The following is a 14,822-nucleotide window of genomic DNA, read 5'->3' on the forward strand; positions in this document are numbered from 1 at the left end:
AGCTCAGGTAGACAAATGTATGGCTGATTGAGTGGTGGGGACAGTCCCACCCTGAGTGAGTTTAGCTAGATGACTTCCAAAGGTCCCTTCTAGGCAGCATTTCTATAAATCTGTGTCTTGTAGGTCCTGTGCCATACTTGCCACCATGCCAGTGCAGTTGTTCTGTACACACCAGGGTCTCTGAAAGGCACAAAGTGTCTACTCAGTTCTGCATTCTGAGCCAGCAGCAAACATGAGTCTGCATGAAAAACGGTCAGCAAATGCACAGACTCTTAAACTCATGGGCCTCCAAAATGATCAGAAACTGTAGAAAATGTCAAATATATCTGAAAACATACAGCTGGACTTTGTGGGCACTGTTTGCTAATGTTCTGCACTTACTTGCTATTTAATAGACAAGACCCTTAAATGAGATGGTTCAAAATGGTAGGCAGATGATTGTGATCAACTGCAAACTAGAAAGGAATGTAAAGGAATGAAAATAATTTTTCTTTAAGTTGCCTAACCATACCACATATCCCATTGCCATAACATCCCCAAACCTTAGTACTTTAGCTGAACTTTTAAGATAAATAATTCAAATAATGTGGTCTTCCCACTTACTGTGCAATAACAGAAAAAGGGAAAGGCAAAGCTGGAAACTGTCAAATAATGCAATTAGTCATGCCAGCCATCTTCAGATCTGTTATTGAGATTAACATTTCCATTAAGGCAAAGCTTTTATTTCAAAGCAATTAATTTAAAAAGCTGTGCTGTGAATCAAAAACAACAAAAAAACCACACCACCATTCAGAATTATCAACTCATAAAGCCATTAAAAAATATAGCAGGATGTTTGGAGAACAGAAATAAAAAGACAATGTTTATATTAAAAAAAATTAACTGCATGCATTAGCCCCAACAATACCTCACTCCCTCTGTGCTGGGGGGTGGTCCACCCACCCTCCTCTCCACCCTCGTCTCATATTTTATCTGTCAGCATTCCTTCCTGACCCTTCCTCTGGATCACACACCTTGGCACAGCTTGATGTACAGGCAGCACCATACCATGTCCTACCTCTCCCTCATGTGCAGCCTCCCATGGCCCCCCAGGCCTGTGTAGATCCCCACAGTCATTTGCATGACCCCAAACGATGCTTCCCCTCAAACATGTGCACAGCTCCCCATACAGACAGGGATGCACTATTCTAGCCAGCTTCCAATGCAGGGACTAGGCAACACCAGCAAGCACAGGCGCTGGAGCTTCTGGCTGGCCAGAGACCTTCATTTCTTTCTCCCCTCTCCCCACATTTGCACTCTACATTTTTAATGCCTTAGGTTCAGGTGAGCTCAAACTGGAGCTGCAGAGATGTCCATGCTAGGGCTGGGCCAGCTCTACTGGGGAAAGGGCAAGCAGGCATCACTTGGACACTTAGAGGCATCACACATGGAACTAGCTCAAATACAAGGAGAGAGGAGAGGATTTTCTCAGATCTTATATTAATTTAAATCCCTTTTATTTTCTACATATTAGATCAGAATTTTACAAATGTCAGTGTCTAAGTTTAGACACCTCTGCTATAGTTACGTAGCTTCAGATGTATTTGGTGTCTCTAGACTTACTGCAGTTAGTCCTAATTTGTGTGATGCTATGCACATTTGAAAACTGGGTGTTCTCATTTAAACATTAACATAAGGAGCTGAATTCCAGCTCCTCGGTAGTAAAATATTTGGATAAGCAATTATATTAATAGCGTTTTCAGTTCTCTTCAAATGTTTGCTTTCCAGATTTTATAGAGATCAGCAAATTTACCATTTACTATTGCAATGACTATGGATTTCTGCATAAAACTTTTTTTCTCTATCTTTACCTGTAGCAGTAAGCAGTAACACTTTAGTTAACACCTCATACATTGCTAAGTTGCAAATATCTTAGATATTTAGCTTAGAAAAAATTCCAAATCAAATCTATACCCTTAGGGCCAAAACTAAAGTCAATAGTACTGGTAAGCAAACTGATGTAATATTTTACCAGTAGTAATTTCAAGGTAATTGAAAGCAAGACTATAACTATTTGTGCTACTGTCACTTGTAGCAGTTCTAAATTTGGCTGCAGGCATCAGCTTCAAGTGATTACAGAGAAAAACATGTTCAGATAAATTATGATAACCAGAAAACCTAACAAGCATACATTTCCCTCTTTACATTTCCATTTAAGGCTAAATAATGACAGCTTGGAAGTACTGTGGTACACAATTGGTATACATATCTCAGTGTCTGAGAAGTCTTTTGAGACAATGCTAAAAAAATTAATTATATTCTTCCACAGTATCCTTCAAAATTCTGTCACCCACAGAGTGTCACAAAGGCTTTCTCCACATGCTTCTTGGTCAACTCCCTGATTAAATGAGAAGAACACGAATATACAGAATAATAGGGGTGTCTAATATCAGGCAGGTTTCAGATTTAGCTCTTGTGCAGAAGGCAGGTGATATGGAACCAGTGTGCACAGTCATCTGTTTCTGAATCTTCCTTTTCAAGCTCTGTTATCTTCTCTCAGTGCCTCAAAAAATGATAAGAGCTGATAAAAGGCAGGGCGCTTTTCTGGTAGCTAAATGAAGCAAAGATGATGGGTATGGTTATTTAAGTTTGAAGTAATTCAGGAACTGTAATTTGCATTAGTTTTTCTTGATTTTAGCATGCAGAAATTAGTAGAGGCAGTGATGATTGTGAGGCAAAGAAAATTAAAGTTACTTTTTCTATCTTTTATCTATCTATTGATCTTCTTTCTTTGCATTAACATGTCCTCAAATACAAGTTATTTTTCTCTGACAATTATATTAAAATAAACCCCCAAACATAACTGTCATTCCATGGTATCACCAATAATATATCCAACAGTTCTTTGTTGTTGGTGAGAAACAAGTCATGCTCCACAGACAGGTTACTAAATTTTAGATGAAGAGGAACAATAAATCAGGATAATTCTTGGCACAGAAGATGCAAGTCTCTCAAGATAAAATTAGCATCATCAGCATTTGACTTATAATTCCTAGAAGACTCACAGATAGGGTAACACATCCCTCTTATTCTAAAGGTGGGGTTATTTCACACAACTTTTGCTAGCTAAAAAGGTAGAGGTCTCATCCATGTTTGCTGTTTAAGATCTCTGTATAGGAAAGCAGATATCTTTTATTCTGTGGTGACTGACATAAAAAGGATGAATGACAATGGAGAGGTACCAGTAATGGTCCTGTCATCATGGAAGAAATTTAGACAATTAGTTTAGTTCAGCACCCAAATTTGAAACCATAAATATTAGGTGAGAAGAATCTCATCCTGTATATTTTGTCAATTTGTTGAAGGGTATTTTACTGTTATTTGCTTAAATACATGGTTCTGAAAAGAAGGGAGCCAATCTTCCTTTATGCCCTGTTTCCTGTACTAACAATGTCCTGAACTAGACTGCTGTATAGAATGTACTACATACAAGCAATGGCTTTTATAAGGGATATTTTCCACTATGAGCACTAATGCAGCTATTAACAGGGACTCGTAGCGACTCCTGGTTTTTTTCTTTTTCCAGTTTGTATGTGCAGATATAAATACCTCATGCCAGCAGTTGTACATTATCTGGTAGATGATGTCTGAAACTAGTTGTGGTCTATAAAGTCTGTATCCTTGAGAAACTTTCTCAATCACCTGCATGTCATCATAAAGCTCATAGGGCTGCTTTCCCAAAGTGAACACTTCCCACATTAAGATACCTGCAGAAATATTTGCAACAATAGAAGACAAGAAATGAAACTCAAGAAATGCAAGATAAACCTTTTTTCCTGGAATAAGACGTATATGCAACATATAACCTATCAAACCCCTTACAGAGAATATTGTCCAAAGAGAAGCACAGAGATGACTGACAAGCGTGATTCTGTACCCAAATGTAAACCAACACCTACTGCAGAAGAAGGGAAATTCTTATGATAAATTTAGTTATAAATATATTTAATGTGGACAATGATGGAGAAAGTCCAAGACATAGCTATCCATGGACTGATTTTTTTTCACGAAATATATACAAACATCCCCTTATATAAGTATGTGTGGGAGAGGGAAGGAAAAACAAAATGACGGTTATAGGTATCTACGTTTTTAGAGAATAATAAGATTTTTACTGTTTTTTTTAAGTGAGTGGGACATATACTCCTCTGGTGTCAGAAAGATTTCTGAACAGTTTATAGTGTCAGCTACACATACCTATAAAGACTGGGTTATACTGAAGCAACAGAAACACTGGATAATATCATAATCATTAATTCATCATGATAGCTTTGCAAGAAACAATTTTTGTTGCAACTGAACATATGTGATAATCATGCCAACCATAAAGTAAAAAAAAATACTGTGAAATATTTATTTCACAATAATACATAATTCTGGCAGTAATGGTTGGTTTTGAGAAAGAAATTAACCGTATCTTTGACTTCCCTCCAGCTTGAAGACTGGAGCATTGTAGCGTCACAGCGGGATCAGAATAAAATGGTACCTGAATCCCAGCTTTCCCTGATGAGAACATTAAAAAACAAGATTATTTTTTCTCTGACTTCTGCTTTTGGGATAGGAATACATCAGTTCAGTTCTTTAACCCTTTAAAGACTCATCAGTTAAAAACAACCAAACAAGAACTGATGGATCCCACTCTTCCCTTGCTTCCACTGCATCAATGTATAGTGTTAAAATGAGAAAAGAACTTCTAAGGAAAAATAATGTTCCTCACTGAAGTTAATGCCGATATTGAAGTTAACAAAAATAAAGCCTGGAGCCAAAATTTCATCAATAAGAGCAAAAAGAAAATGTATCACTAGAAAATCCAACTTCTGATTTAATCATATATGTTACGAACAACTTGTAAAGGGCATAAATTAGCTGTTCTCTGGCAGAGTCGTTAATATTGGGAGACTAGCTGAAGTTAAAGATAAGAAGCCCAGCAACTGGAAACACTTCCATCTGCTTTATTCACCATTGTTCAATGTCAAGAACAGTGGGTTGCCAATTTTTCATCATCTTGACAGCTGCCAAAATTTTCCTACTGGAGGAGCAAACCCATGTACGTGGAATTTAAGCCTGTTCACAAAAGGCTTGCTTTCCTTTGACACCTTTTGCAGACTTTTAGAAACACTGAACACACTCCAGGGATTTGTAAATCATATCTTGAAAACCACGGAAGGAGAAGTTCAAATGTTTGAAATTCCTGGGTAGAAAGTGATCTGCAAGCACATCTTATTCTTGCTGAGATACCAGTTCCAGATCACACTGACTCTCTTCCACAAGTGGCTTATGCACAGAGTCTACTCTGACCTCTATGACTAACTGAAAAGCTCTTTTGACCTGGGCAGCGCTGATTTATGGTCTAGATACACCAAAGATACCATCTGATCTCCACTGCCAACAGTTTACTTTTCCATATTAAACATATACATAGCAAATGGGGAGCAGGCAGAGTTTCTATGTACCTAAAAGGAAACCTGTAAGGCTAAAATAATTCAGAGAGGATAGGGTTTGGATGCATAAAAACACTAGATAAGAACACAAGCTATAACTCCTTTTTACATTCCTTCAGTGTGTAAATCTCTAGCATTTCTGTTTAGTAAGCTGAGGTAATCCAAACGTAAAGGCATATATGCATGCATATTTATATGTCAAATTCCATACATACCAAAGGCCCATACATCTGACTTGCTGCTAAATTTCGCATAATGAAAAACTTCTGGTGCTGACCACTTCACCAGAAACTTGGTTCCTAGTGAACTTACATACAGGTCATCCAGAACATACCTACAAGGCAAGAACTTGGTTGTGACCGAGTTACAGTGAAATACTATTTACTGTTTCTTCCTTGTACATCACAAAGTTCCTAAGAAAAGCCTTGGCAGAATCCCAGATTTCCAAAGGATGCCCGATAGAGGCATTAGCTGTAATCTACAGAATAGATCATTGCTATCAGCTTAGAGGAATAATGCAGAATCATAGAAATGCCTGTTGTAAGGCCATCTAGCCCAGCCTCCAGCTCAAATAGAATTACTCCCAACATGTCAGCCACAGCTCTCTGTAGCCAAGTCTTAGAAGCCTCCAAAGATTGCAATCTCATAGTCTGCCTGACTGGCATGTTTTGCTGTTCCACCACCTTCCTGGGGAAAAAGCCACCTTCTGTTACTGTCCAGCTGGAACTTCCCGAGCTACGGTATGTGGCCGATATCTACTGTTACATCATCTGGCACTGATAAGACTTATGTGTCTCCATCAGCTTTGTAGCTGTAAGTAGCTATAGGCAGTTTGTAGATCTCCTCTTAGCCTCCTCTTCACCAGATTAAGCAGCCTGCTCCCTCAGCCTCTTCTCAGAGGACATGTTCTCTAGGCTCCTCATCCTCTCCAACTTCTCTCCGTTGAGGCTGCTGATTAAGACGTTTGGCCCTCAAATTAGGTGAAAATCTTGCACCCAAGGTAAACACTGAGGTTTCTTTAACAAACATGACTAGTGAAATCTCTCAGCTGTGATTGGCCTTTAATCCTTATTTTTTTGAGGCAGCAGAATGAATTTATTCCAACCCCATAATGGCTTATGATCATTAATGGACAGGAGACACAAAGAGCTACATCACACCGTGTGGCTTATCTTTCCTAAGAGCCAAATGCTAGATGATCAATGCCAGTAAACTATATGTACACTAACATCATAGCGTCACAAGGCGCCCCATTCTTTTGCTTACCTGGTCATCCCAAAGTCAGATACTTTCACAGTAAGATTGCTGTCAACCAAACAGTTCCTAGCAGCCTTCAGTAGAGAAATGAGAAAAGACGTGAGTAGAAAAAATGCAAAGAGGAGCAAATAACATCATGTCTTGGTAATTTGCTAATAATAATTTCTGTCCTCTAACATTTCAAAGAATAATGACATTCTTTGATTGAAGAAATTACGTTTGGAACTGTAAGGGAACAGTAAGTAGCTTTCTTATTTGTTTGTGTTTTTTTTTTTTTACTATTGACTGAAAAACATTTTTTACCATTATTCTAGCTTTACAAAGAAGGGCACTGAGCGATGAGGAAACAGAATTGAGAAACTCACATTCCCTTAGAAAAACAGCAACAGAGCCAGAAACTAAACCCTGTCTTTCAAATGGTGTTCTACTCTAGGGTCCTTTTCAGTAGTCTCAGAATTTACGGAGGCATCAAAAAGTGAAAAACATTGATTGGATTATTCCCAATGCACTATAAAAAGAGTGGAGCAATGAAAGGTGATTTAAATAGCTTGATTTATGAAAAGTTCAGTATAAACCTAGTTCTGCCAGTGATCACTTGAGAACATTTATCTAAGGTTGTATTCTCTGCCTGCATGCTTATTCATTTTTGTGATACAGTTTGCATTTACAGTTTTCAACTTGAAATCAGGCTCAGCTTTTATTTCTGTTTTCCCATGGTGCACATCCAGTTTTCAGGAAACTGACTTTACATTTACAACTCAATTTCTGCTACTTAAGTTGTCTGATATTCCTGATTTTTGAATCAGGGTGTGAAAATTGCTGAGGTATGGATTTAACAACTTTGTTTACACATAAAGACAATTCTTTGAATTGTCAAATAATGTCATCAAGAAGACATTTAAAATGCTACCTGAGGACACTGCACCTCTATTGGAAAATAAAGCAAGTCTGTAACAGAAATTGTCACAAACCTTCCAACATATTTTTGTCTACAGTTACAAAGCAAAATACTGCTACGGATTCTGAAGCACAGTGCACCAGAAATTTGGCTAGCTTAATTTTTAATATGCCAATGAAATAACAGCTTATTTCTCCAAAGAATGCCAGCAGTCTTGAAAGCTAAATTTTGGATAAACCTTAGGTACAAGTCCTTGAAAGGACTGGTCCCCTCATCAAAAGCAGCTTGAAATACTTGCTTGAAAACTGGCAGATAAATGTATTTAAAAGGGCTGGGCAGCTGCAGACTAGACTTTCAAGTTCTGTTCCTGCTAATAATACACCCAAATAAATTCCAGTTTATCCTAGCAGGGTCTACACTTGTTTTAAAGAGAAATAGTCCCAATTAGATAAATCCTAAACTCATTAAAAATTATCTATAAGTGACCCAGATCCTTAATGTTACATCTCTTTCTTCTGGAGGACTACAGCATCATTGGACAGAACTCTTTACTTCAGTGGACTGATTTTACAGTTGCACGTCTGTGCTGCCAGGTGGTCCACAAATCCTTGAGGCTAGAGCCCATACGTGCAGGCAGCACTGCATGCGGTGCTGTAGACCTGTCAGCTCAGCTCTGAAGCAAAGCAAACTAGCCTATGGGCAGTGCTGTTTTTCTTGTGGCGTTAGTGCTGCTCATCCAGAGCTGCCTTGTACTGAGCCAGCTAAGCGTCTGTTCAGCAGACCACAATGTTTTTTAGGGTGAGTGCCAACAGAGCCAGGGCAGCTGTGGCTGATCCTGAGGGGCAGGACTGCCTAGCGTTAGGTAATCTTCCCACCTTCCCTGTTCTACTTCTCCTGTGGCATAGCTTACCAAATCTCTGTGTATGAACTGACAGCTCTCCAGAAATGCCATAGCATCACAAACATCATAACATATTTCCAGAAGCTGAAGGGGTTGTAGTTCCTTCCCATGACTCCTTAGGTAGCTAAGCAAACAGCCATTAGCCATGTATTCTGTCACTAGATAGATGGGATACAATTTTGAGCATACACCGTACAGTCTAACAAGTTTGGGATAATTAAATTTCCTGAAATAGAGAAAAAAAAATTAATGTAAGAATAAATGGAGATTATTGTGCATTTCTGTGTTATGTTCTTCAAATGTCAATACAACGTACTGAAAGAAATTACTGAAACTGGATACTGTCCCATCTTAGACTTCAAATATTCCTTTTCAAGGACTGAGTGTCCTTCTGCTCATTACTTTGAAAGTCGGTAATGATGACAATCAAAAGACGACTCAGTATTGATGAAACGGCAATGTTATAGTCAAAACCTGAAATAGGATTTAGCAGCGCAGATGTGCAGCCTTAATGGTGGGAGAAAATGGATCTGAGTTGGTGGGGTGGACCTTAGATCTGAAGGTTTTCTACTAAAACGGTGCTACAAAATTTTCAGATTCAGAATCCTGGTCATATCAGCTGGTTAACTGACAGGAATGTCATGCATTCCTTCAGGATATGAGATATCTAAAATGTTATCAAATTTGTGTGCTTCAATTATCATCTCATGGAATTTCTCTGGAAATTCTAACATCTTTACCTCTTCATAGTCAGAGTCTAAAACTTAAGTCTCATGTTCATGTTTCTGGCATTTCCTAGTTATTTATGTTTCTCATTCCTATATGCAGGATGGCAAGAACAGCTTTCTAACTGTTTCTGTGTAAATGCTAATGAAGCATAGTTTTAAGTGACATATGTGGAACCTCTGAAGTTGTGGAAGAGATGTTAATTGAAAACTTTGTAAATGACCCTATTAATCTTTGTGAAGTTTTTTTGGTAATACTTCAACTACCCTATGTGTCTACCTATTTAGCCTGTGCCTAATGTACTAACCATTATTAATGCTATTTTTAAGAGGAAATTCTCTTTCCTGTATGTGCTATACATTACTGATTAATGTTTGGAGAGATCATTATTTCCAAATAATTAAGCAGTGCCATAGCTTACATCATGGTCTGAGCTTCTTCTATGAATTTATCTTCTGACATTGCTCCCTCTTTAATCATCTTTATGGCCACATCATATTTTCCCTTCCACTTTCCCAGATGCACCACTCCAAATTGACCACTTCCTAGCTCTCTCATCAGGACAATTTCTTCTCGTTTCAGCTCCCAAATTCCTAGTAGGACAAAAACAATTCCTTCAGAAAAAAAAAAAAAAAGAAAAAAAAAAGACAAATGCAGGTGTGGTATGCCCCACAGGCAATGCTGTTATTTTCTCAGGAGGGTTGCAGAACCATGCAGCACTGAAGCAACTTACCTGTCTCTTGGCTTTGTGTTTGAGTTATGGAAGGAGACCACACTTCCTACAAGTGTTGTTTGCTACTGCTGAGGTTTAAGCCTTATAGATAGATACGAGAAAGCTTTATGCATTAAATGATGATACATTTTTATATAGGAGATTGGAGGACAAGAATTACTGTGCCAGGTAATGTGGCAAAGGGAGAGAATGGCCATGACTCAGATATGCTGGGGAAGGAAACATGCAGTCTTGCACAGTTGATATAAGACCTGACTTAAAAGGGTACAACATGGAAGTTGGTATAAAATACCTTTGCATTCACCTTGCCCTGGATGTAGACTAGGTGCACTTCTAGGGAAGGATACCCTACTACATAGAACCGTAAAGAACAAGAGGAAACTATGGAAGAAGCTAATGACTGAAAGACCTTCCTTCCCAAATTCTCACATTGCTTCTTGCATGGACAAGCAGAAACGGCCACCAAACAAAAATTCTGTAACCTCCTGCAAGCATGAAGGCAGTAAGAGTCACAATTGTCTGGTTATTCTTTTCTCGATAGCCAAGACTGATACCAGTTTCAAAAAGGAAGGTTATCTTCATACCATTTCCTAATGAAGCTGTGGTTGGGACTTTATTTACTTGTGTAGACACTGCATGCCGGAGCCTTGTCACCATACCTACAAAGAAAACCTGTTAAAAGTCACAATATATGCATGAGTCTTCTGAAATCAAAGAAAATACAGGGAAATTAATACCTTCCTCTGCCTGCCATATTACAACCGCTCAGGTGATGAGAGATATTCAATATTCAGCAGCTGCTGCATCATGACACAAGACTGAAAATTTTCTGTGCTTAAGGGCTAGAGCATCAGAGGTATTGCAAGAAGAGGTGGTACAACATAAAAAAGCACTGTACAGCAAAGGAAAGCAACTGCATTTGTTGTGAATAAGTTAGATCAAGACCAAACTCTCCCAAAAGATGTTTCAGTATTTAGATTTTTCAGTATTGGAATAGATTCACTATAATGCTGAGAAGTCCAGAAGCCTAAGCCGAAATCAATCGAGTAGAAAGAGCATATAGGATTACCAGCTGAGTTGAGCTGATGGTAGTGTATAAGCTTGGGAATTGATCCAAAACAGTAGTTTTCAGTGAGGTAATACTTGTTCTCAGGGGTTTTATGCACATGGTAATGTTTGACTGTTCCTTTTCTACTTCTGAAAAACATCACAAAATGCAGTGCATGTCAAAGCCTTGCAAAGTACCTTCTAGCCCATGTATTAATAGATTAGTTAGTTGTTGAATGAACTGCAACACTCCAACTGGCCAAATAACAAAATATGTAGTAGATGTCACCAGGAAGACTGTTACATTTGCCTCAGTTTCCCCTTTAACACCTGCTGGTCATGTAGTACAGGCTCCTAGCACACTGGAGACTTCTGCTGCATACTCTAATGTAGTCTGATGGTTAGTGCTTGTCTCCCAACAGTTACATCTAGAGCAAATGACTCACATACTGCCCTTGCAATGGTTCTACATCTAATTCTGAACACTTTCCTTTCCCCTTGCTCTTGCCCTTGCCCTTCCTTTCCTTCTCTCTCATTCTTGAAACTCTGCTGTTCCCCTAGTTTATGTGCCTGTTACATGTCCATGTTTAGATGGGACGATTCTGGACCTCCTTTTCCCTGTTCATGAAGCCACTGTCATGCATGAATTCAAATAACTATATGGCCCGAATATACCCGAGGTTCATCTTCAACACAATGTAGAGATTTTGTTGTTGACCGGTCACACATATCACACAGCGCACCCATAGCATGCTCACAGAAATGGTACACAGTCTTTGGATACTCACTCAGGAACCTTGCTGAATACAGACACAATATACATTCCTGCTTGGCTAGATTTCCAAACCATAAAAGCACCTTCTTTTCCCTAATGAAAAAAACCCAAAAAGTTACAAGGAACAATGAGGTTTGGATTCATGTCATTGAACTTCAGGCTTTTACACCATAATGTCCACAAAGGAGAGAAAAAGATGTGACTCATCTGACTTCCTTTATGGACAAGATTAATTATGCATGAGAAATATTTATTTCTTTCCACTAAAGAGAGGGTCTACGTAACTGGTTTTGGTGTCCCACTGTAAATGTTTAAAATTATATGAGTTGTACCCAGCCCAGACATGAAGCAGTTAGTTTGCAGTGTTGTTTTGGTGTATAGATAAAGATTTATAACTGGGGAGATGAGGAATTGTTAACTCCATCTCCTATCCAGAGGCAGTACACATTATAGGACCCAAATGCTGCCACATATGTCCCATCTAAATAAAAGCTCAATCCACCACACTCAGTTCCTTTACATAATGTTTTAGACTGATGTATTTTCTGTTGCCAAAGTATTTCTGAATTACTGAGTAAGCAGTATTCACTGCACTTTATTATACTGAGACTATTTTTTGTCTTTATGTGGTACTCCAGTCCTAACTTTCACTATCCAGTTTTACTTCTGTTAATGATTTTCCATACTGGGCTCAAAATGCTGGTTTTCAGAGTTGTTTTAACAGCTACACCTCTAATGTGCTAGGAATGGCTATTGCAGGGAGGAAAGAAGACATCTAAAATCTTACATAAAGGCCAAGTTTCATTGCTGTGAGGTTCAAAATAAATTTAATGTCCCCTTAAAGTTAACTGAAGTCAGGAGTATCCAACACCTTTTGGTACTGGGACCTAACTGCCTTTCTCCAGTGATTTGCCAAACCTGAATTTAATTCCGAACCTATGATGCAGTGGTGCAGGTATAAAGGAAAGGACATAGAGCCAAGGCTCCCAAAGGGTCAGGTTATATCAAAGCTGTTAGTGGCTGAGTACCAATATGACTGGCTGTGAGAAAGCAGCAAGCCACAAGAGGAAAACTTGTTTACACAGTGCATCCAAGAGCAAAGCATGGCTGAGGCTGAGACTCCTCCAGAAAGTTATATGAACAAGGGTTTCTGTGGTTGTCTGCCGTAAAGACTTGTACAGCTGACTAGTCCTATGGTGCTATCCGTCCTTGCTCCTAGTCAGCTGCATTAAACCAACTCTCAGCAGGCACAGCACTCAGTTTGCTCAGCCCCTTTCCTCCAGCTGGCAGCAGAACCCAAGCAGATGAAGCGCAGGGCAGGAGGGGAGTGTAGCTCTGCTTGTCTGGATGAACTTTTACTCCGCATGTGTATATTGTAAAACCATCACAGAGGATTCCTTTAGACCAGGGGTCCTCAAACTTTTTAACCAGGGGGCCGGTGCGTGGATGAAGTGGCAGGCCGTCATCTGCGGCTGCTTGGTTTCCCCCCCCCCAGCCCCCGGTGGGGGGGAAGTGTTCTATAAATACCGGGGGCCGGATTGAGGACCCTGGGGGGCCGTATCTGGCCCGTGGGCCATAGTTTGAGGACCCCTGCTCTAGAGTGACCAGTAGAAAAAGCCACACTGAGTCAAACAACACAGGCCTAGAGGTAAAACCGAAAAACAGAGCTTTGAGGGCAAATGCACTCAGTGTGGCTTTGTTCCAAGCCTATTTCAGAGGTATGTAATTTGTTCATTTATGTAGAAGAGGCATTTTTAGAGATCTGTTTATCAATATCAAGTTAGCATGAGAATTTCTAGCACTGTAATACTACAGCTGTTTGAAGAGCATCAGCATCCTCTAGCTACGCAGTATAGCAAAGACAACAGACACAGAAACATATCTATGGTTGTTCATATACAAGTGATAAAGGATATGTAGGACCTTCTGATGGAGCAGCTGTTCAGACTGCACACGGGAGACATAACCAGCATACCAACTGCAAAGAGAAATATTTGGCTAACTATTCACAGGCTGATTTCTGAATAAGGCACATCAGACATATAAAAAATGCCAGACATCATAAATATTTCCAAAACTGCTTTTGAAAGCCAGAGGGTAGACCTGGGACTTGTCCTGCATGTGTGATTTTAGGCCATGAGATAAAAGGGAAACCACTAGTTCCCATCTGCTTCCTGTCATCCAGTGGCTCTCCTTGCCCTGAAATATCTGGGCTCACCCTGTGACTGACTTTTTACAGTAAATCCTTACATGAGGATCCTGCTGCTCTAAAGTTATGCCAGGAGCTCTACTAGAAGTTTATTGTGCCTTCTGCAGACACAGCTATCCTAAAAGCTGGGAGGTGCATAATTCTCCTCTAACTTTGAACCTTCTTGTTGTCATAATATTAACCAAATGGAGGAAACAAGCCAAACATGCTATGCCAGATCACTTCAGGGAGCTCCAATGCAGCCTTCTTAATAGCAGTTCACTTTTATGAAGTGTACAAGACTGATTTGTCTAAATTACTTTTTTGTCTGAAAGCAAATACATTCATGCCTTTGGAAGTCTGTGGAAAGTGATGTTGCTGATAACAATATAATTATTATCACTATTATGATAGCCACACATAGGATACCATTGCTCTAGGTATAGTGGACATGCAAAGTGGAAAGGCAATCTCTGCCAAAAGAATCTTTAGGTTCTCATAAAGACATATTCTATATACTCACTCATGCTTAGCAATACTCTGCTCTTCTGCCAATGTCTGTTCACTGACACCGGAGTTTTCCCTGTGAAGACAAAACAACATGCTGAAATTGTGAAAAACTAGTTATGAAAAAAACCTTCCTTGGGTTAAAAGTCATACTACATATATTTTTTGAGTAGTTATGCCATGGTATAAGGTGAATATTTCAAAAAGTTGAGACATATTTAATTGTCTGGATTTTTTTATGACTTGGTAAACACTTGAACAGCCTTTCTCCTCCACTGTGCAATGTGTTGGAAAGTCAAATATTCTCTGT

At 39.2% G+C, this 14,822-nt stretch overlaps 1 protein-coding gene across 1 annotated transcript in view; it reads right to left on the reverse strand.

Moving 5' to 3' along the window:
- Positions 1-2,515: 2,515 nt before the first annotated feature.
- Positions 2,516-14,822, reverse strand: part of BMX (BMX non-receptor tyrosine kinase) — a 28,886-nt gene continuing 16,579 nt past the window's right edge. Inside the window, exons 7-17 of the mRNA XM_040584181.1 lie at positions 14,529-14,588; positions 13,741-13,795; positions 11,831-11,910; positions 11,065-11,192; positions 10,580-10,654; positions 9,684-9,855; positions 8,546-8,762; positions 6,747-6,811; positions 5,696-5,814; positions 3,589-3,746; positions 2,516-2,590 (exon numbers count right to left, since the gene is read on the reverse strand). Of these exons, the coding sequence (XP_040440115.1) occupies positions 2,516-2,590; positions 3,589-3,746; positions 5,696-5,814; positions 6,747-6,811; positions 8,546-8,762; positions 9,684-9,855; positions 10,580-10,654; positions 11,065-11,192; positions 11,831-11,910; positions 13,741-13,795; positions 14,529-14,588 (1,204 nt within the window). The remainder of the gene's footprint in view (positions 2,591-3,588; positions 3,747-5,695; positions 5,815-6,746; positions 6,812-8,545; positions 8,763-9,683; positions 9,856-10,579; positions 10,655-11,064; positions 11,193-11,830; positions 11,911-13,740; positions 13,796-14,528; positions 14,589-14,822) is intronic.

This window comes from Falco naumanni, chromosome 2 (assembly GCF_017639655.2).
Source record: "Falco naumanni isolate bFalNau1 chromosome 2, bFalNau1.pat, whole genome shotgun sequence".
In the NCBI taxonomy this organism is placed as follows: Eukaryota; Metazoa; Chordata; class Aves; order Falconiformes; family Falconidae; genus Falco; species Falco naumanni.